General features: G+C 47.5%; 1 protein-coding gene across 14 annotated transcripts in view; it reads left to right on the forward strand.

Moving 5' to 3' along the window:
* ELMO3 (engulfment and cell motility 3) overlaps positions 1–21,401 on the forward strand; it is a 75,821-nt gene extending 54,420 nt beyond the window's left edge. For 9 of the 14 annotated variants that reach the window (XM_069739658.1, XM_069739660.1, XM_069739665.1 and 6 more), the window contains 7 exons: positions 6,399–6,535; positions 10,803–10,966; positions 11,862–11,974; positions 12,684–12,788; positions 20,409–20,491; positions 20,564–20,641; positions 21,112–21,401. In XM_069739658.1, the coding sequence (XP_069595759.1) occupies positions 6,399–6,535; positions 10,803–10,966; positions 11,862–11,974; positions 12,684–12,788; positions 20,409–20,491; positions 20,564–20,641; positions 21,112–21,324 (893 nt within the window). In that variant the 3' untranslated portion in view covers positions 21,325–21,401. Of the gene's footprint in view, positions 1–6,398; positions 6,536–10,802; positions 10,967–11,861; positions 11,975–12,683; positions 12,789–20,408; positions 20,492–20,534; positions 20,642–21,111 lie in introns of all 14 variants that reach the window. The other 5 variants (XM_069739667.1, XM_069739671.1, XM_069739672.1 and 2 more) reach the window with 3 other exon arrangements.
* Positions 21,402–23,531: the final 2,130 nt, after the last annotated feature.

Below are 23,531 nucleotides of genomic sequence, written 5' to 3' on the forward strand. Positions count from 1 at the left end.
AAGAAGGCGGACAATTCCTCTCCACTTCCCTGTTAAGAGGTGATGGATCGAGGGTTCCTAATTTTTATCTCTGCACCGTGAAAAGAGGAGATGGCAAGAGACTATGACCTGCTGGATGCAGCCGCACATTCTGCCATGGGGCAGATTAACCGGGTAGAATCTCCTGTGGTATACCTACCAGTATCCCTACCTGATGGGTCATCAATTAAAAATACCACGGACTGTCCGATAGCAAATCTGGTTCGTTCCGTCTTGCGGCTTCGGGTCCAGCGCTCTATCCTCCCTAGCGGCCGCATGGATTGCTAGAGCAATGGTCTCCTGGCTGGAGACCTTAACTACCCTGATTCACACCAGCAACAACTGGCCAATCAAATCCTTTGAGCGGGAGTCTGACAAAGGATTGTATAAGGATTGTCCAGCACAGTCTAGATCTAAGGGATCTTGGTTCCAAACAGGGGAATGAAAAGTAAGATCGACCCTGGACCTCAAACGTCTAACAACCTTTGACATGGTCCTCCTTCTTTGGATGGAGTTCCTCCGCTCAGCCATTACTTCAACAGAAAAAGGTGCGGTTTCCGGCATCCATCGACATTCGGGTTGCTTGCCCTCTGCAAAAATTCCTTCGCCTTTCCATTCATCAGCAGCATTTTCAAGTCACAACCTTGTCCTTCGGCCTTGCTTCCGCACCCAGAGTGTTTGCACGGGTCATGGTAGATGTCATGTTTCTCTTGCACTCTAGAGGCGTGTTCGTCCTGCCCTGTTTGGTCTGTCTAGCCGCCCTTCCAGGACTACGCTGAGTCGTCTATATCTCTTGGGATACCTTCTCTCCTGGGCTGGCAGCTACACTTAGACAAGTTCTCCTCATTTCCAGCCCAGCAGATATCCTTTTTGAGGATGTTCCTGCACACTTCTAGAAGGATGGTAATTCTTCCTCGAGACAAGGTCATGGCCCTTCAACAGGGAGCTCGCGCAAGGAGAGTTCTGAGGACTTGATTACTCACCCCCTCATTTCATTTGATTTGCTAAGAGAGTTCTGAGGAAGAATGGTGACGACAATGGAAGCGGTTTCCTTCGCTCCGCTCGTTTTCAGCAAGTCAAACAGACTTTCAGACAATAGTCTCTGAGCTCCTTCTTCATCCAGGGCCTTTCTCCCGGTTCAATGGTTATTAGTAACTACCAATGCCAGTCTTCTTCTCCCCATTATTGTTCTGGAGATCCGAACGGTAGTTTTACAGCAGGTCCACTGCCTTCTGGCGGGTCACCCTATCCGAATTCAATTGGATAATGCCACGGCGGTGCCTTACGTCAGTCATCTAGCAGGTACCCACGGTCAGGTGCCATAACCGAGGTACCTCACTTTCTCTGATGGGCCGAAGTCTATTATTCAGTGATCTCGGCAGTATATATCCCAGAAGTAGAACTCTGAACGGCAAACAAATTCAGCCGTCAGGGTTCCGCCTCAAGTCAGTGGGAACTTCACCCCGAAGTCTTCCATCAGATCTGTCCTTACTGGAGCTCTCCAGTTGTAGGTGGGATGACATCCAGACTGAAGGCCAATGTACTCAAGTTCGTGGTTCGGCCTCGAGATCCAAGAGCCATCGCTCTCCATGCTCTGGTTCTGCCGTGGTACCAGTTTCCATAACTCCCCTTCCACTGCTTCCGAAAGCCTTTCGGAAGCAGAAAGGGGCCCCAGTGATCCTCAGAGATCCGCACTGACCACGTCCGTTTTTTGTTTGCGGAGCTAGTATCTTCTCGCCTTATCGCAGCACAACTGCAAGTAGGGATTTTCTCACTGGGAGTTTTCACACGTAGTTCTTCCCTATCGCATACCGTTAGATCATTGAGACCTTATTATTCCTAGGAGCCTTACAGTAGGCTCCTTTTTCATCCGGGCAGACTTTACTATCAGGGAAAGTCATCCCGTTCTCCTCTGCGATATTCTCACTCTGACGAGTCTTCGGAGCTAGCTTCTCTGCTCTTTCAGACTTTTTTCCCTTATTACCTTCGAGGCAAAGTTGTCCTCAGGCCATCTCCATCCCTTGTTACCAAGGTGGTACTGTATTACCACTGTTATGAGGGCTTAGTTCTTCCCTCATCTCTTTTGGCTCCAGTCCACAAAATGGAATAAGATCCCCCATATTCTGGACGAAGTGAGTGCTCTGAGTAGGTACGTCTTGACAACGGCGTCCTTCTGAAGGTTGGACGTTTTATTTAGGCTTCCTGACGGTAGAGGAAGGCTTCCTGACATTTTCAGGAAGGGTTTAGCCGTTTCATCGACCATGATAACATGGTGAATTCTTTTCACCATCCAGGAGTCCTTCCGTGCTAGATTTCAGCGTATCTCCCTGTCTATCAAGTGTCCTAGGCACCAGGCGTCTGCAAGGCACGCCTGTAAGCCTGCGGATTCGTCCAGTCCGCATGCATTCTTGAAGCAGTATAATTCCCACACTTCCACAGATGTGAGTCTGGGCAGGCGGACTCTGCAGGCCGCGGTGGCGCACTTGTAAGTAGCGGTTACACAGGGCCTGATCTATTGTTGTCCCCACCCAGGGACTGCTTTGGGACGTCCCACGGTCTGTGTCCCCCAATGAGGCGAAGGAGAAATAGGGATTTTTGTGTACTCACCGTAAAATCCTTTTCTCCGAGCCATTCATTGGGGGACACAGCTCCCACCCTGTTATTAGCTTATGCTTGTTTTTTTTAGAATATGACATGCTATACGCTCATATATTGTTATTGATCTCCTACTGCTTTTGCACCGAACTGGTTAGCTGAGAGCCAGCAGGGGGGTGTATACTGCAGGGGAGGAGCTAATTTTTTTTGTATCACTTAGTGTCAGCCTCCTATTGGCAGCAGCATACATCCACGGTCTGTGTCCCCCAATGAATGGCTCGGAGAAAAGGATTTTACGGTGAGTACACAAAAATAATTATTTTTCCATGTCTTGCACTCGTCCACTATGGCAGTCAATAAAATGTTTAGAGTAGGTGGCCCATGAATTTATTCTTGATGTTACGAATATGTTCATTAATTCTAACTTTCTTGGCGCGTTTATTCGTCCCCACATACATTTTAGCACAGGGGCATTTAATAGTATAAATCTCCCCTGTAGTGGAGCATGTGATAAAATCTTTAATTGTACATTTTTTGACACCTTTTTCAATATTATTACGTTTGTGCACTGTAGTTTGCGTGCACATCCTGCATTTTTAAAAAAAAAAAACCTTTCAGTGGATGCTGGAAGAGGGTAAATTGTTTAAAAGGACGTTTGTTCTGAACAGTAGGCAAAACGAGGGTAACTGGCTATTTTATCCCCCACGGTTTTATCATTCCTCAGTATATGCCAGTGTTTGTTAACTATTCTCCGAAGAATGTTTGCATTGGCGTTGTATCGGGTTATGATGGGGATGGAGTCCAAAGCATCTTCTGGTTTCTGGACAGGGTTAATGAGCTCCTTTCTAGAATTTTTTCTAAACAGTCCCTTTTGCTATTTCTAACATTTTTTCATCATATCCCTTCTCCAAAACTTTGTTAGTAAGTGTTCGAGCCTCAATCTCAAAATGTTGGGGTGTAGAACAGTTACGATGGATCCTCATATACTGACTCTTGGGGATATCAGTAGCCAACTTGGGAGGTGGCGACTATCCAGATGGATAAAATTATTCGTATCGGTGGGTTTCCTATATGTGCATGTTTGAATTTCAGAGTTCTCAATAAAAAAAATTAAATCTAAAAAATTTACATTAGTGGTACTGGTGGTTGATGTGAATTTTAAAAAATAATCATTTTTATTAATATCCCTTAAAAACTGATTGAGAGTATCCAAACCACCAGACCATATAAAAATGACATGGTCTACAAAATGTTGCCAGAGGACCAGGTCCGCACGCAGGCAGCCCCCCGGGTAGATGGCGAGTTCCTCCCACCCACCCACATATAGGTTTGCATAACTGGGTGTGAAGCTGGTCCCCATAGCAGTACCCCACTGCTGGGAGTAGTAGTCTTTCTGCTATAAAAAATAATTATGCGTTAAAATAAACTGCATGAGCTGACATAAAAAGTCAACTTGTTCTTGTGGAAACCTAGAAAGCTTGTTTAAAAAATATTGAGCCGCATCACAACCCTTATTATGGTCAATAACTATATACAGGGAGGTGATGTCCAAAGTACCTAATATATCATGATTCTGCCATTTTATTTTTTTTAGAAGACGTAAAAATGTCTGCACTGTCCTTTTGGTATGATGGTAAAGAGGGTACAATCTTCTGTAAATGGGAGCCGACAAATGTAGACATATTGGCTGTTAGACATTGGATGCCCGACACAACTGGTCTCCCCGGTGGGTTAATAATGTCCTTATGTATTTTTGGTAAATAATAAAATACTGCCAATCTTGGGGGTTCATCATTGATAAATTCAAATTCTTGTTTGTTGGTAAATCCCCTATCCAGCGCATATTTGTCAGATCTTTCATCTCTCTCAGGTGGTCATGGTGGGGTCTCTGCTTCATCTCTTGTATGTCCATGAGTCAGTAGGTGGGCGCTTGGCCTCCTGGCGGTACGCCTCCTGACCCAATATCACATCCCCCCGCTTATCTGCTGTTCTCGATTGTGTTGTAAAGATAAGATTGCTTTCTTTTCCTCATTAGTTAGATTGTATTTATACTTTCTGCATCTTTTATCATTAATTTTGCGTATTTCATCTATAACATTCGTTTGGAAGGTATCCATCTGTTCCGAATATTCATTAATGGGGTGAAATTGTGATTTCTTCTCTAAATTAGTGTGGACGTATCCAGTGTCCGGTGAAGGTTCAGCGTTAGCAATGTACGGATTTTTTTACAAAATGTCTTTGAATGACTAATTTCCTCATGAATAGTTTGATACCCACATAAGCCTCGAATTTATCAAACCCCCTAGCTGGGGCATATTTTAAACCCTTCTTTAACAGGGACGTTCCTCTGTATTTAAAATATGTCTACTTAAATTAAAGATGGTGGCTTCGTTGGTATTGGGAATATCTTTTGTCCTGTTCTTTTTGGAGAATTTCCCGCCTCTACAACCCCTTTTGCGTCTTTTTTTTTATGCTTGACTGAAAAAAAGGATGTTTAGTGCTTTTTTTTATGTCTGTTCTGATTTAACTGTCCTGTCCCATGTTTTAGTCTACCCGCTTTCTGTGTCTTGGCTGTAGTATTTGGGCGACCACCAGTAGGATCTAACGGTGATTGGCAGATGTCAGTCAGGGTTTGATAACGTTCTGGACAGCCGTAGAGGTGGAGGGGAGAGTCTCTAGAGGTGGCTGTTGACTATTTGAGGTAGTTAGTGGAGAATTCGGAGTGATGGAGGCTTCTTGTGGAGTGATGGGTGCACCTGGGGGGAGGAAGGTGATAGATGTATAGAAAAGCTTTCCAACATGGAGCTGGATTCTAAATGACTCCCATCTATGCAGTCAATGGTTTCAAAAATAGAATTGTTTTGTAAGGAGTCCTTAAAGTGCATGTAGGCACGGCATTCCTCGCAAATGTTTTATTTTTCCTATCTATAATTTCCTGTTCTTTATTTTTAATTCTCATACAAATGCTATTGGAAATTTTAATAATTTCAGGGTGCTCTTTAAAAGGCTTAATCTCCTCAAAGAGTTTGGAAATGGTATTTTTACTTTTAACCAGTTGTTTTTTCCTTTTGCCTGGACAGAAAAAGATCTGAACATGGTGTCCATTGTGATAATGTCTCGGGATGGCCAATATCTCCTGATAGTGCTTTATATACTCTCAGGCCTTTGGGTATGCAATCATAAGCAATATACCTTTCCAAGGTGGCTGCCTCCCACATATCTCGCAGTTCTAATGTTTTAATGACTCTATGATATGAGTAACATCCTCTTTATTGCAGTTTGGAGTCGTTGGTTGATCGGAGAAGTGAACAAATCTTTGGATGTTAATGATACGATCCTTTCTATCTGTCCATAAATCCCCCATCTTGTAGATAGTGACACTACTGCCAACCAAAATGTGGGAGGATAAGAATAATATAAAATGTCAGAGTGTCACGAAGGCTTACTATCCTGCAGCAGATCCAACAATTCCCCTCAAAAAATTGTGCAATAGTGGATAAATATATGACACGTGTATATAATCATATAGCAACCAGGCCACCCCCACATGTACTCAGGCTGGCTAGCAGCTGTAAATCATGCAACTGCATCCACAAAAACTAAATACAGTTTACAAATACAAAGTTACAAATACTCGGAGACCACCCGAGCAATGACTGCACTCGCTCATCACTAGTGATTGTTACCAACTATATGAATTAGTGAAACTATTCTTGACATCCAATGCAGCAGTAACCACCTGGATTCAGCTCGACACTGACATGTTTGTGTTAATGACATTTCAGCCTCGGAGACAGGGCAAGATTTCCTAACTCTGTTTTATGCACAAGACCACTTCCTCCAGGAGCTCTTCTGTGTGTGCATTCAGGTGCTTAATAAGACTTGGAAGGAGATGAGAGCAACGCAGGAGGATTTTGACAAGGTGCAGTAACTGGATAGGTGATTGCTGGTGGTGGTGGTGGTGGTATGCAGTTCATTTAATGCTTATTGACCACTATAGATTCTGGATACATACTGTAGAAAGTATTAATATATAAAAACTAGATGTCCCATTGTGAACGAACACTCCACATTGACCACATAGGGCTAATGGCCTAATATGTTGTGCAGTATAAATATCACTTGGTTTATTTTACATTCAAATTCAAATCACAAGTCTGAAATGATCAGGAAACAACAAGTTACTCAAATATTTTTGGCCAAGTGACTTGCCCGCGATACAGCCCTAGCCTAACAAAAAACGTGACATGATGCGCTGACATTTGCTTCCTGACATCCTCAGTGTAATGACATCCTCTTCTCTTGGTTTCTATCTTTAATGCCGTTTTCATCTACTGCTTTCCTCTGTGTAATGACGTCCTCTTCTACTTTATTCTCTGTATTGACCTCCTCCTCTTTTTTACTTTCTATAATTACCTCCTTCTCGGGGTTGTCTGACTGTAATGACCTCCTCTTCCGGTTTCTTCTGTGTAATCACCTCCTCTTCTCTTGGTTTTCTCACTGTGATGACCTCCTCTTCTACTGGTTTCTACTATGTATAATAACCTCTTCTTCTCTTGCTTTTCCTTCTGTATTGCCCTCCTGTAAAGACACAGCATTTCGGCATTGGGAGATTCTAGATTTTGACTCTCCAGTCACCTGGAACTCATGGATACGTTTGAGGAAGCTAGAATTGTGACTCTTTGGTCACCTGACCCCATGGAGACATTTAGGTAAACCAGGTTGGGACCATCCAGTCGCTTCATCTCCATGGATACGTTTTGAAAAGCCAGTTTAGGACCATCCGGTCACTTGGCTCCATGGAGACATTCAGAAAAGTCAGGATGGGACCATCCAGTCGTCTGGCCACGTGCCTCAATGGTCTGTCAGTTTCCTAAGCTTATCATTACCTCATCTCTGGTGGGATGAGCCCTGTTTTATGCGGTCTCGGGCCAGCAGAGTAGAGCACACACTGACTCCTGTGTCTCCACATTTGGTGGCAGCAGTGGGATACTACTCAGGTGGATCCGGGGGAGCTGCAGTGGATTATTATTTGTAGACTCCGTGCAAGGGCTCCACAACCAGGGAGGCATGCAGAAAAACCCACCAGAGCATATGTGAGGCATGCAAAGCAAGTTTCAGGCGCTACTATGTCCAACCTCACCTGCTCAGCCTTTGCAAGAGGACCTAAGTAGATGTATAATTGCAACAAGAAACCACAACTACAGCAGCTGACCAAGCTTTAACAGATTGAATACCAGTTTGTTGACTTGCAAAACAGAGGAGGACAAACAAGGCAGATGGATTCAATAATCAAACAATGCACATTAATCTCCTCACACCTTCCCCTTGACCTGTGGTTGATTACTTGAAGGACAGTTGTGAACTATATAAAAGGGGAATTTGCCTCTGTATCAAGAGTGACTCGCCAGAACAAAAGCTAGGACAACATGGCTCCAACAAGAGGGACACAGATTTGACTTTCTACAGGATATCAGCTTAGGGGACCATGGCCCCAGCTTGAAAAACGCAGATCTGCTTCAGGATTGTGACCCTCCGGTCACCTGACCTCATTAGAGGTCGTCTTCTGTTTTTTTTTTTTCTGTGTAATGACCTCTTCTACTGGTTTCTTATCTCTGTTATGAACTCCTTATTCTAATTGCTTCTATGTAATGACCTCCTCTTCTCATGGTTTCCTCTCTGTAATTACCTTTTCTTCTCCTTGTTTCCATTGTAGAATTACCTCCTCTTCTCTTAGTTTCCTTTCTCTAATGACCTACTCTTTTCCTGGTTTCCTCACTCCTCATTAAATGTCTTCTCCTGGTACATGTGTGTAATGAGCTCCTCTTCTCCAGGTTACTTCTCTGTAATTACCTCCTCTACTCCTGTCTTTTTTTCTCTGTAATGATGAAGCGCCCCCAGACACAGGGCCACAGGTTACTCGGTACCGGTCCTTTCTGTCTCAGTTCTGGGGTTGTCACGGTGGCTGGACCCGGTCCGTGACCCTGCTAAGGGGCGTCCAATAAAAGGTGATAGGAGTCTGTCAAGGTTTCGTGACACCACCTGTGGTGTTCGGTCAGGATGACCGACGCTGCTTGGGGTCCGCTGGGGTGATGGAATGGCAGCTGGATGGTATACCTTCCCACAGGTGAAGTATGTCCCCAGGGCTTCCCAGTGATGTAGATGGCGATGGTGTGAGGTGCAGACAATAACGAGGACACAAGGTTGCAGTCTCTTTACCTCTTTACTGAAGACTTCAGGATCCTCAATCCAGAGCACAGTTAACAGGGCTTTCTGAGACCGGCTGGTCCGATGGGCACTTCCAGAGTTCCCTTTGCAGGTGGAAATCGTTGCCTACCACTAGTGCCTGTGTGTTGTAGTGCTACCCTGCTGAGCATTCAGAATAGTCCTCACAACTTCTGTTCTAGTTCGTTCGTACGTTCTTTCTAGTTCTTTCTCTTTCTTTCTATTTCGTTCCAGATGTTACTAGTTTCTCGTCCCCCAGGTATGTTATGGCTAGGACGCACCCGTATGATGGGAAGGCTCGGAGCTCTTCCGGGACCCCAGAGACGCCCCTCTCCACGCGTTGCCCCCTATGTCTTCGTAGGAAATTTAAGGTAGACAGCCAAGCTATAATTAACTGTCCTGCGGAGTTTGAAGTAAGGCATGGAGTCAGTTACTTCCTCGATGTTCCGGCCACCGGCTACGCGCCTCAGTAGGATGTTGCCGTTCTCGGGGCACAACTCCTACTGGCTCTCCTTTGTGCTTGATCTCGTTTCTCACTGTTCCACAATATCCTTCGCTTCGTGTCTCTTTCTTAGGATACCGCCGCAAGGTAGTGCAGGCGCGATTCCGTAACGTTCTGTTCGCTAGGTACCTGCCAGGTTCCCACGCCTGACAGGGACCCCCCTGTGTCTTCTCCCTGCAACACCCCCTGCCACGGGATATTGCCTGAATCCAACCCAGTCAGCTTCTGACTAACTTCCTATCCAACCCCTAGTTTTACCAGTGTGAGGAGTGGCCCAATAAATAAAGCCTTTTCTCCCCCTAGTGGCCGGAGTGTGAAGTGTAATGTGTGCTGGTGATACCTGGTCAGTAGAATTCCTTCAGTGCCATCAGACGTACCATCACTCCCCTTAGCGGCAGAGTGTCATACTGCAACGACTAGGTCTCTGGGGCGCTGCACTGACACCCTCATCTCTTTTTATTCTTCCATGAATTGGTCTCCTCTTCCTCTTTCATTTGTGCTATGACCACTTTTAGTGCTGTTCCTCGTTGTACAATGGCCTCCTGTTTTTCTGTGCAGTGACCTCCTCTTAGCCTTGTTTCCTTTGAATATAACCTCATATTATTTTGAATTTCTTTCTGTAGTTTTCTCCTCTTCTCTTGGTTTGCTTTCTCTAATGATCTTCTCTTCTCCTGGACTCCTTTGTATATTGACCTCCTCTTCTCCTGTTTTTTTTTTATCGCTTTAATTATCTCTTCTTCCCATGGTTAACTCTGTGCATTGACTTCCTCTTCTTCTGTATTGTCCTCTTCTCCTAGTTTCTTCCTTTTACCAACTTCTTCTCATGGTTTCTTCCCTGTATCCATCTTCTTTACTCCTATATACCTGTGTGCAATAATATCATCTTGCAGTTTCCTCTGTGTAATTACTCCTTTCTATTTCATTCCCTTTTCCCCAACCTCTCTTCTATTGCTTTCCTCTGTGTGATGTCCTCCTCTTCTCCTGGTTTGCTCTGTGTGATGTCCTCCTCTTCTCCTGGTTTGCTCTGTGTGATGTCCTCCTCTTCTCCTGGTTTGCTCTGTGTAATGACCTTCTCTCCTCCTGATTTCCTTTGTGTAGTGACTTCCTCTTCTCATGGTTCCCTTTATGCAGTGGCCTCATCTTTTCCTAGTTTGTGTGGTGTTCTCCTTTTCTCTTGGTTTCCTTTCTGTAATGATCTACTCTTCTCATAGCTTCCTCTTTTCCTCATTTTCTCTTTCTTTTTCCATCTTTGCAGTGACCTCCTCTTATCCCAGCTCCTTCTTTTACAATGACCTCCTGGTTTCTTCTTTGTAGTGACTGACTGTTCTCCCAGCTTTTACTTTGACTTTCCTTTTTGCCTGAATTCCTCTGTGGAGTGACCTCCTCTTCTCCTAGTTGATTCTGTTTGATGACCTTGTCTTCTCATGATTTTCTTTGTGTTATTTCTGTTTGTTTTATGCAGGTGATGCATGTGGTAAAGGATCAGATTTCTCGTACCCTCAGCCATGCTCCAACATCTCTGGAATTTTTTCGAACAAAAATCTCATCTCTCAATTATAGTGAGATTCTTCGTAGACGTCAGGAAGAAAGGCTAAACCAGGATGAAGCTCTCTCCCCACCTGTCATGTAAGAAACATACACACATAATAAATATGTCCTAATCAGTGGTCTGGACTCTGAGGTGGGTTTGTGATAAGGCAGCCTCCTCCTATGTGTAGGATCATTAGTGGAAGACTATGAAAATGAGCAGCCAAAGAGCACTGACGATGTACCGACAGAGGAAGCTCTGAGCCACAAGTGGACCTTCCAAGACTCAGGCTGAAATTGGGAGATCAGGGCATCTTTTATCATTGAAACATGCCAGTTGCAAATATTTCCGGATTACAAACATATTTACATATTTTTTAATTTTAGTTTTATTTCAATTTTAGTCTGTGAAGGAGTCATTTTTTTGAAGATTAAACTAAATGTCTGTTTCTGGCAGGTGCTTCCTGCAGTCCATCTGGAAAGGTATATAGTTATTGTTAATGACTTACTGGGAAAGCTAGACATATGTGTGCATATAGTTCCCCGGAGGCTAGGATAAGCACTGCCTAGGACGTGAAAATGGAGGCAAGCATCAGGAATAATCTGAAAGATAACACCCTTCACTCCCTGATTAGTAGTCACCATCACTCTGGACAGAAGCTGTATCTTCAGGAGTATGGCGCCAATGATTGTCGTTTGATGCTTACATTTACTTTTCGATTCGACCAGGATTTGTAATAAGAGAATGAAAGAGGCATTAATCTGTCATTACCACCTGAATAAATAATAGACAAAAATATTCAGGGATGAAAAATCACGTAACTAACACACCCCATAAGTCAAGGGAAGATGTGCAGGTGACGTTCATAGAAGGAACAGTGGTGATGTGGAGGTAACATTGATAAGAGAAGGTGAGCTGTGCATGTCACCATGTCCCGTGGACACAGATCTCCATCTTGGATTGCTCTTTTGTCACTTTCTTGTGATTATTCAGGGATCTGAGGAAGCAGATCCAACCTGAGCTGCTGAACCTGATCAGACAACATCGGCTTCACTATCTTTGTGAGGGCACCAAGTTCCGGAAGGTCAGCAGTCGCCGGAGACAAGGTAACTGATCAGTTTGCTCTTCATTACGTGATTTAGTAATAATGTGATGTCTTTCCATTAATTTGTCAATCGTTCTAAAGCCTTGAGGGATCTCCTGACTTCTCTACAGCCATGTCTCCAACTTAAGAACATGACTTTCTAGGGTTACTTGCTTCTTCTGTAGCCCAAACGCCTCTAATTTCCTATAGTTCACAGCTGTTCATTGGAAGTAAATTTATTATTATTATTATACATTTTTTTTTTATTATTATACATTTTTATAGCGCCATTTATTCCATGGCGCTTTACATGTGAATACGGGGCAAATATAGACAAATACATTAAACATGAGCAGATAACAAGGCACACGAGTACATAAGGAGGGAGGACCCTGCCCGCGAGGGCTCACAGTCTGCAGGGGGTGGGTGAGGATACACTAGGAGAGGGTAGGGCAGGTTGCGCGGCTGTTCAGTAGGTTGAGGATCACTGCAGGCTGTAGGCTTGTCGGAAGAGGTGGGTCTTCAGGTTCTTTTTGAAGGTTTCTATGTTAGGCGAGAGTCTGATGTGTTGGGGTAGAGAGTTCCAGAGTATGGGGGAAGCACGGGAGAAGTCTTGGATGCGTTTATGGGAAGAAGAGATGAGAGGGGAGTAGAGAAGGAGGTCTTGGGAGGATCGGAGGTCGCGTGTAGGTAGGTACCGGGAGACCATTTACTGACATTCTTTTTTTTAGATAAATTGTGGTTTTGTCGTCTTTCTCCAAACCACAAAGTTCTGCACTATGGAGATGTGGAGGACAGCATTGACAACCCACCTATAGAAATGCTTGCACAAAAAAGTAAGTATCCGTGCCCAACGCGTTACAAGATTCAAGACTAGATTCTTTATACTCCTCATGTGGAATCGTGTCACGTGATGTCTCATGTGCCAGGGTGGGATCAGAAGTCTGGTGATGTCTCATGTGCCAGGGTGGGATCAGGAGTCTGGTGATGTCTCATGTGCCAGGGTGGGATCAGGAATCTGGTGATGTCTCATGTGCCAGGGTGGGATCAGGAGTCTGGAGATGTCTCATGTGCCAGGGTGGGATCAGGAGTCTGGAGATGTCTCAGGTGACATGCTGGGATCAGGAGTCTGGAGATGTCTCAGGTGACATGCTGGGATCAGGAGTCTGGAGATGTCACACATTACATGCTGGGATCAGGAGTCTGGTGATGTCTCATGTGCCAGGGTGGGATCAGGAGTCTGGTGATGTCTCATGTGCCAGGGTGGGATCAGGAGTCTGGTGATGTCTCAGGTGACAGGGTGGGATCAGGAGTCTGGAGATGTCTCAGGTGACATGCTGGGATCAGGAGTCTGGAGATGTCTCAGGTGACATGCTGGGATCGGGAGTCTGGAGATGTCACACATTACATGCTGGGATCAGGAGTCTGGAGATGTCTCAGGTGACATGCTGGGATCAGGAGTCTGGAGATGTCTCAGGTGACATGCTGGGATCAGGAGTCTGGAGATGTCTCACATTACATGCTGGGATCAGGAGTCTGGTGATGTCTCATGTGCCAGGGTGGGATCAGGAGTCTGGTGATGTCTCATGTGCCAGGGTGGGATCAGGAGTCTGGAGATGTCTCAGGTGACATGCTGGGATCAGGAGTCTGGAGATGTCTCAGGTGACATGCTGGGATCAGGAGTCTGGAGATGTCTCAGGTGACATGCTGGGATCAGGAGTCTGGTGATGTCACACATTACATGCTGGGATCAGGAGTCTGGAGATGTCACACGTTACATGCTGGGATCAGGAGTCTGGTGATGTCTCAGGTGACATGCTGGGATCAGGAGTCTGGAGATGTCTCAGGTGACATGCTGGGATCAGGAGTCTGGTGATGTCACACATTACATGCTGGGATCAGGAGTCTGGAGATGTCTCAGGTGACATGCTGGGATCAGGAGTCTGGAGATGTCACACATTACATGCTGGGATCAGGAGTCTGGAGATGTCACACATTACATGCTGGGATCAGGAGTCTGGTGATGTCTCATGTGCCAGGGTGGGATCAGGAGTCTGGTGATGTCTCAGGTGACAGGGTGGGATCAGGAGTCTGGAGATGTCTCAGGTGACAGGGTGGGATCAGGAGTCTGGAGATGTCTCAGGTGACAGGGTGGGATCAGGAGTCTGGAGATGTCACACATTACATGCTGGGATCAGGAGTCTGGTGATGTCTCATGTGCCAGGGTGGGATCAGGAGTCTGGTGATGTCTCATGTGCCAGGGTGGGATCAGGAGTCTGGAGATGTCTCAGGTGACATGCTGGGATCAGGAGTCTGGTGATGTCTCAGGTGACATGCTGGGATCAGGAGTCTGGTGATGTCTCATGTGCCAGGGTGGGATCAGGAGTCTGGAGATGTCACACATTACATGCTGGGATCAGGAGTCTGGAGATGTCTCAGGTGACATGCTGGGATCAGGAGTCTGGAGAGGTCTCAGGTGACATGCTGGGATCAGGAGTCTGGTGATGTCTCAGGTGACATGCTGGGATCAGGAGTCTGGTGATGTCACACGTTACATGCTGGGATCAGGAGTCTGGTGATGTCTCAGGTGACAGGGTGGGATCAGGAGTCTGGAGATGTCTCAGGTGACATGCTGGGATCAGGAGTCTGGAGATGTCACACGTTACATGCTGGGATCAGGAGTCTGGAGATGTCTCAGGTGACATGCTGGGATCAGGAGTCTGGAGATGTCTCAGGTGACATGCTGGGATCAGGAGTCTGGAGATGTCTCAGGTGACAGGGTGGGATCAGGAGTCTGGAGATGTCTCAGGTGACATGCTGGGATCAGGAGTCTGGAGATGTCTCAGGTGACATGCTGGGATCAGGAGTCTGGAGATGTCTCAGGTGACATGCTGGGATCAGGAGTCTGGAGATGTCTCAGGTGACATGCTGGGATCAGGAGTCTGGAGATGTCTCAGGTGACATGCTGGGATCAGGAGTCTGGAGATGTCTCAGGTGACATGCTGGGATCAGGAGTCTGGTGATGTCTCATGTGCCAGGGTGGGATCAGGAGTCTGGTGATGTCTCATGTGCCAGGGTGGGATCGGGAGTCTGGTGATGTCTCAGGTGACATGCTGGGATCAGGAGTCTGGAGATGTCTCAGGTGACATGCTGGGATCAGGAGTCTGGAGATGTCTCAGGTGACATGCTGGGATCAGGAGTCTGGAGATGTCTCATGTGCCAGGGTGGGATCGGGAGTCTGGTGATGTCTCAGGTGACAGGGTGGGATCAGGAGTCTGGAGATGTCTCAGGTGACATGCTGGGATCAGGAGTCTGGTGATGTCTCAGGTGACATGCTGGGATCAGGAGTCTGGTGATGTCACGTTACATGCTGGGATCAGGAGTCTGGTGATGTCTCAGGTGACATGCTGGGATCAGGAGTCTGGAGATGTCTCAGGTGACATGCTGGGATCAGGAGTCTGGTGATGTCTCATGTGCCAGGGTGGGATCGGGAGTCTGGTGATGTCTCAGGTGACAGGGTGGGATCAGGAGTCTGGAGATGTCTCAGGTGACATGCTGGGATCAGGAGTCTGGTGATGTCTCAGGTGACATGCTGGGATCAGGAGTCTGGTGATGTCACGTTACATGCTGGGATCAGGAGTCTGGTGATGTCTCAGGTGACATGCTGGGATCAGGAGTCTGGAGATGTCTCAGGTGACATGCTGGGATCAGGAGTCTGGAGATGTCTCAGGTGACATGCTGGGATCAGGAGTCTGGAGATGTCTCAGGTGACATGCTGGGATCAGGAGTCTGGTGATGTCTCAGGTGACATGCTGGGATCAGGAGTCTGGAGATGTCTCAGGTGACAGGGTGGGATCAGGAGTCTGGAGATGTCTCAGGTGACAGGGTGGGATCGGGAGTCTGGTGATGTCTCATGTGCCAGGGTGGGATCGGGAGTCTGGTGATGTCTCATGTGCCAGGGTGGGATCAGGAGTCTGGTGATGTCACATGTGCCAGGGTGGGATCGGGAGTCTGGTGATGTCTCATGTGCCAGGGTGGGATCAGGAGTCTGGTGATGTCTCAGGTGACATGCTGGGATCAGGAGTCTGGTGATGTCTCAGGTGACATGCTGGGATCAGGAGTCTGGTGATGTCACACATTACATGCTGGGATCAGGAGTCTGGTGATGTCTCAGGTGACAGGGTGGGATCAGGAGTCTGGTGATGTCTCAGGTGACATGCTGGGATCAGGAGTCTGGTGATGTCTCAGGTGACATGCTGGGATCAGGAGTCTGGTGATGTCACACATTACATGCTGGGATCAGGAGTCTGGTGATGTCTCAGGTGACATGCTGGGATCAGGAGTCTGGTGATGTCACACGTTACATGCTGGGATCAGGAGTCTGGAGATGTCTCAGGTGACATGCTGGGATCAGGAGTCTGGTGATGTCACACGTTACATGCTGGGATCAGGAGTCTGGAGATGTCTCAGGTGACATGCTGGGATCAGGAGTCTGGAGATGTCTCAGGTGACATGCTGGGATCAGGAGTCTGGAGATGTCTCAGGTGACAGGGTGGGATCGGGAGTCTGGTGATGTCTCATGTGCCAGGGTGGGATCGGGAGTCTGGTGATGTCTCATGTGCCAGGGTGGGATCAGGAGTCTGGAGATGTCTCAGGTGACATGCTGGGATCAGGAGTCTGGTGATGTCACACGTTACATGCTGGGATCAGGAGTCTGGAGATGTCTCAGGTGACATGCTGGGATCAGGAGTCTGGAGATGTCTCAGGTGACATGCTGGGATCAGGAGTCTGGTGATGTCTCATGTGCCAGGGTGGGATCAGGAGTCTGGAGATGTCTCAGGTGACAGGGTGGGATCAGGAGTCTGGAGATGTCTCAGGTGACATGCTGGGATCAGGAGTCTGGAGATGTCTCAGGTGACATGCTGGGATCAGGAGTCTGGAGATGTCTCAGGTGACAGGGTGGGATCGGGAGTCTGGTGATGTCTCATGTGCCAGGGTGGGATCGGGAGTCTGGTGATGTCTCATGTGCCAGGGTGGGATCAGGAGTCTGGTGATGTCTCAGGTGACATGCTGGGATCAGGAGTCTGGTGATGTCACACGTTACATGCTGGGATCAGGAGTCTGGAGATGTCTCAGGTGACATGCTGGGATCAGGAGTCTGGTGATGTCTCATGTGACATGCTGGGATCAGGAGTCTGGAGATGTCTCAGGTGACAGGGTGGGATCAGGAGTCTGGAGATGTCTCAGGTGACATGCTGGGATCAGGAGTCTGGAGATGTCTCAGGTGACATGCTGGGATCAGGAGTCTGGAGATGTCTCAGGTGACAGGGTGGGATCAGGAGTCTGGAGATGTCTCAGGTGACAGGGTGGGATCGGGAGTCTGGAGATGTCTCAGGTGACATGCTGGGATCAGGAGTCTGGAGATGTCTCAGGTGACATGCTGGGATCAGGAGTCTGGAGATGTCTCAGGTGACAGGGTGGGATCAGGAGTCTGGAGATGTCTCAGGTGACAGGGTGGGATCGGGAGTCTGGAGATGTCTCAGGTGACATGCTGGGATCAGGAGTCTGGAGATGTCTCAGGTGACATGCTGGGATCAGGAGTCTGGAGATGTCTCAGGTGACAGGGTGGGATCAGGAGTCTGGAGATGTCTCAGGTGACATGCTGGGATCAGGAGTCTGGAGATGTCTCAGGTGACATGCTGGGATCAGGAGTCTGGAGATGTCTCAGGTGACAGGGTGGGATCAGGAGTCTGGAGATGTCTCAGGTGACAGGGTGGGATCGGGAGTCTGGTGATGTCTCATGTGCCAGGGTGGGATCGGGAGTCTGGTGATGTCTCATGTGCCAGGGTGGGATCAGGAGTCTGGTGATGTCTCAGGTGACAGGGTGGGATCGGGAGTCTGGAGATGTCTCAGGTGACATGCTGGGATCAGGAGTCTGGAGATGTCTCAGGTGACATGCTGGGATCAGGAGTCTGGAGATGTCTCAGGTGACAGGGTGGGATCAGGAGTCTGGAGATGTCTCAGGTGACATGCTGGGATCAGGAGTCTGGAGATGTCTCAGGTGACATGCTGGGATCAGGAGTCTGGAGATGTCTCAGGTGACAGGGTGGGATCAGGAGTCTGGAGATGTCTCAGGTGACAGGGTGGGATCGGGAGTCTGGTGATGTCTCATGTGCCAGGGTGGGATCGGGAGTCTGGTGATGTCTCATGTGCCAGGGTGGGATCAGGAGTCTGGTGATGTCTCAGGTGACAGGGTGGGATCAGGAGTCTGGTGATGTCTCAGGTGACATGCTGGGATCAGGAGTCTGGTGATGTCACCCGTTACATGCTGGGATCAGGAGTCTGGAGATGTCTCAGGTGACATGCTGGGATCAGGAGTCTGGTGATGTCACACGTTACATGCTGGGATCAGGAGTCTGGAGATGTCTCAGGTGACATGCTGGGATCAGGAGTCTGGAGATGTCTCAGGTGACATGCTGGGATCAGGAGTCTGGTGATGTCACACGTTACATGCTGGGATCAGGAGTCTGGAGATGTCTCAGGTGACATGCTGGGATCAGGAGTCTGGAGATGTCTCAGGTGACATGCTGGGATCAGGAGTCTGGTGATGTCACACGTTACATGCTGGGATCAGGAGTCTGGAGATGTCTCAGGTGACATGCTGGGATCAGGAGTCTGGAGATGTCTCAGGTGACATGCTGGGATCAGGAGTCTGGAGATGTCTCAGGTGACAGGGTGGGATCGGGAGTCTGGTGATGTCTCATGTGCCAGGGTGGGATCGGGAGTCTGGTGATGTCTCATGTGCCAGGGTGGGATCAGGAGTCTGGTGATGTCTCAGGTGACATGCTGGGATCAGGAGTCTGGTGATGTCACACGTTACATGCTGGGATCAGGAGTCTGGAGATGTCTCAGGTGACATGCTGGGATCAGGAGTCTGGAGATGTCTCAGGTGACATGCTGGGATCAGGAGTCTGGAGATGTCTCAGGTGGCATGCTGGGATCAGGAGTCTGGTGATGTCTCATGTGCCAGGGTGGGATCAGGAGTCTGGAGATGTCTCAGGTGACAGGGTGGGATCAGGAGTCTGGTGATGTCTCAGGTGACATGCTGGGATCAGGAGTCTGGAGATGTCTCAGGTGACAGGGTGGGATCAGGAGTCTGGTGATGTCTCAGGTGACATGCTGGGATCAGGAGTCTGGTGATGTCACACGTTACATGCTGGGATCAGGAGTCTGGAGATGTCTCAGGTGACATGCTGGGATCAGGAGTCTGGAGATGTCTCAGGTGACATGCTGGGATCAGGAGTCTGGAGATGTCTCATGTGCCAGGGTGGGATCAGGAGTCTGGAGATGTCTCAGGTGACAGGGTGGGATCGGGAGTCTGGTGATGTCTCAGGTGACATGCTGGGATCAGGAGTCTGGTGATGTCACACGTTACATGCTGGGATCAGGAGTCTGGAGATGTCTCAGGTGACATGCTGGGATCAGGAGTCTGGAGATGTCTCAGGTGACATGCTGGGATCAGGAGTCTGGAGATGTCTCAGGTGACAGGGTGGGATCAGGAGTCTGGAGATGTCTCAGGTGACAGGGTGGGATCGGGAGTCTGGTGATGTCACATGTGCCAGGGTGGGATCGGGAGTCTGGTGATGTCTCATGTGCCAGGGTGGGATCGGGAGTCTGGTGATGTCTCATGTGCCAGGGTGGGATCAGGAGTCTGGTGATGTCTCAGGTGACAGGGTGGGATCAGGAGTCTGGAGATGTCTCAGGTGACATGCTGGGATCAGGAGTCTGGAGATGTCTCAGGTGACAGGGTGGGATCGGGAGTCTGGTGATGTCTCAGGTGACATGCTGGGATCAGGAGTCTGGTGATGTCACACGTTACATGCTGGGATCAGGAGTCTGGTGATGTCACACGTTACATGCTGGGATCAGGAGTCTGGAGATGTCTCAGGTGACATGCTGGGATCAGGAGTCTGGAGATGTCTCAGGTGACATGCTGGGATCAGGAGTCTGGAGATGTCTCAGGTGACATGCTGGGATCAGGAGTCTGGAGATGTCTCAGGTGACATGCTGGGATCAGGAGTCTGGAGATGTCTCAGGTGACATGCTGGGATCAGGAGTCTGGAGATGTCTCAGGTGACATGCTGGGATCAGGAGTCTGGAGATGTCTCAGGTGACAGGGTGGGATCAGGAGTCTGGAGATGTCTCAGGTGACAGGGTGGGATCGGGAGTCTGGTGATGTCACATGTGCCAGGGTGGGATCGGGAGTCTGGTGATGTCTCATGTGCCAGGGTGGGATCGGGAGTCTGGTGATGTCTCATGTGCCAGGGTGGGATCAGGAGTCTGGTGATGTCTCAGGTGACATGCTGGGATCGATCAGAAGTCTGGTGTCATCACACGGGAAACATGGCATACTGGAATATTTGGAAACTTTTTTTTTTTACATTTTTGTATTTCAGTTTCAGTTGTCGACATCAAATATGTGTTAACAGGAAAAGATTGTCCACACATGAAAGAGAAGAACTCTGGGAAGCAGAATAAAGTGAGTGACCAGGGTCACAATGGGGCTTACGTGAGGGGGCTAGCTTGTGAATCTTGTCCTTTCCTGTTACAGGACCTCATGGAACAAGCATTTTCCATCTGCTATGATGTGGACAGCTGCCTGAATTTCATCGCCCCCTCTTCTGCTGACGTAAGGTTTAGCATTTCTATGAGTATATGGTCTTCTGCAAGAAAGCAATGGTCAAGAAGAATAGTAATAGTAATCAAGGGCTGCCCAGCTGGCAAACATGGGATCACTGGAATAACTGTACAAACAATCCCAGCTCACCATAGACACGTCAGATAACATAAGTGGTTTACCTCCTGTACAATACTAGTCCCAGTCTCCTTTTCATGTACAGTATGTATGTGTCCACCAGATTCTCAGACTACCCTACTACCCCGAGACTTGGTGGTCTGAGAAACTCTTCCCTGCTCTTCAGCCAAGAGTCGTATGGACACAGTGCTTACATCATCAGTGATGGTCCATTCCTGAATGGTGCCTCATACCACCTAATGTCCCCATCTCTGTCAGCGGTGGGCTGGAGATCTGATGGTTGATCTGATGCAGACTTGTGACCCCTGTACTTGTTAATCTTCTCTCTTCTCAATGATCTGCAGTTTTGCTTGTGGCTGGATGGCTTAAGTGCACTATTGGGTCGGGAAATGCCCAGTGAGCGGACACGCACAGACCTGGATCTCCTGCTGAACACTGAACTTAAGCTGCGACTGTTGGATCTGGAGAACATACCAATCCCAGACCAACCTCCACCCATTCCTCCTCGTCCGAAGAACTATGACTACTGCTACCAGTTCACTTCCACTGAGGCCTGACTCCTAGTACAATGTCTCTGTGGCCCGGTCCATGATGTGGTCATCTGTACGCAAATTATAATAAAGTGTGGATCTGCCGTGTTTGTCTCGGGTAGAGAACCTAGAATTAGACGTGGAGTGTAGACCCAGCGCCACTCAAGTCTTTGCTAGATCCACAACTGATACACTCCAGCTGCTCTTATGAAGATATATGAATCAAATAATGGGGATATAAAGCTAACATATTGGCGATAGACACATAATATATAGCAAACATGACCAGTGATTTATACAGTGGCATGTAAAAATGTGGGCACCCCTGGTTAAAACTAGTTATTGTAAACCGTTAAACAAGTTGAAGTCTAAATAATCTCTAAAAGACGACACATTTCCTTTGTGTTGAGGCAAACAATATATATATTTATTGTAGCGTTTCCATTATTTTGGGTCTTGGGGGACACTCGCTTTGCACGGGTATAACGCTTACAGGCCATCAGTCCATGATCTTACCAGGTGCTAGCAGGACTCCAACCCACTTCAGGACAATCCAACACACAGGCTATTGCAGGACTCACTCTTCAATGGTACCAGGACGTCTCCAATGCCAGGAGACTCCAACACTGACCGTCCACTAGGTCCACAGTCTCCGGTGCTTCCAGGAAGACCTCCCTCAGATGCATTGCAAAATTACCCAGAATACTTAGCGGTCTCCAGAGACCGCTAAGTCATCTGGGTAATTTCGCAATGCATCCTGGGAATGGAAGATGGTGGCAGCTGCGCGCGTATCACCGGAGCTTCGCTGGATCTCAGGAGGTGAGTATGTCACTATTTTTTATTTTAATTATTTTTTTAACAGGAATATGGTGCCCACACTACTGTATACTACGTGGGCTGTTAGATACCGCGTGGCTGCTATATACTACCTGGCCAGTGTTATATACTATGTGGGCTGTGTTCTGTACTGCGTGGGCTGCGTTATATACTACATGGCTGCTATATACTACGTGGGCAGTGTTATATACTGCGTGGCCTGTGTTATATACTGCGTGGCTGCTATATACTACATAGGCTGTGTTATATATTACATGGGCAGTGTTATATACTGCGTGGCCTGTGTTATATACTGCGTGGCTGCTATATACTACATGGGCTGTTATATACTGCGTGGCTGCTATATACTACATGGGCTGTTATATACTACGTGGCTGCTATATACTATGTGGGCAGTGTTATATACTGCGTGGCCTGTGTTATATACTATGTGGCTGCTATATACTGCGTGGGCAGTGTTATATACTGCGTGGCTGCTATATACTACATAGGCAGTGTTATATACTATGTGGGCTGTGTTATATGCTACGTGGCTGCTATATACTACGTGGGCACTGTTATATACTGCGTGGCCTGTGTTATATACTGCGTGGCTGCTATATACTACATAGGCAGTGTTCTATACTATGTGGGCTGTGTTATATACTACGTGGCTGCTATATACTATGTGGGCAGTGTTATATACTGCGTGGCCTGTGTTATATACTATGTGGCTGCTATATACTGCATGGGCAGTGTTATATACTGCGTGGCTGCTATATACTACATAGGCAGTGTTATATACTGCGTGGCCTGTTATATACTGCGTGGCTGCTATATACTACATAGGCAGTGTTCTATACTATGTGGGCTGTGTTATATACTACGTGGCTGCTATATACTATGTGGGCAGTGTTATATACTGCGTGGCCTGTGTTATATACTATGTGGCTGCTATATACTGCGTGGGCAGTGTTATATACTGCGTGGCTGCTATATACTACATAGGCAGTGTTATATACTGCGTGGCCTGTTATATACTGCGTGGCTGCTATATACTACATAGGCAGTGTTATATACTATGTGGGCTGTGTTATATACTACGTGGCTGCTATATACTACATAGGCAGTGTTATATACTATGTGGGCTGTGTTATATACTACGTGGCTGCTATATACTACGTGGGCAGTGTTATATACTGCATGGGCTGTGCTATATACACTATGTTCCAAATTATTATGCAGATGACATTTTTCTTGGATTTTCCTAAATGGTCGGTGCAAATGACGATCAGTCTAATAAGTCATCACCCGTTAGAGTATACATCGAAATTTATTTTAGAAACCTCCCAATGATAACAGTATAATCTCCAAAATGAATACTCATAATGCACTGTTCCAAATTATTAGGCACAGTA

This window comes from Ranitomeya imitator, chromosome 9 (genome assembly GCF_032444005.1).
Source record: "Ranitomeya imitator isolate aRanImi1 chromosome 9, aRanImi1.pri, whole genome shotgun sequence".
Classification (NCBI taxonomy): domain Eukaryota; kingdom Metazoa; phylum Chordata; class Amphibia; order Anura; family Dendrobatidae; genus Ranitomeya; species Ranitomeya imitator.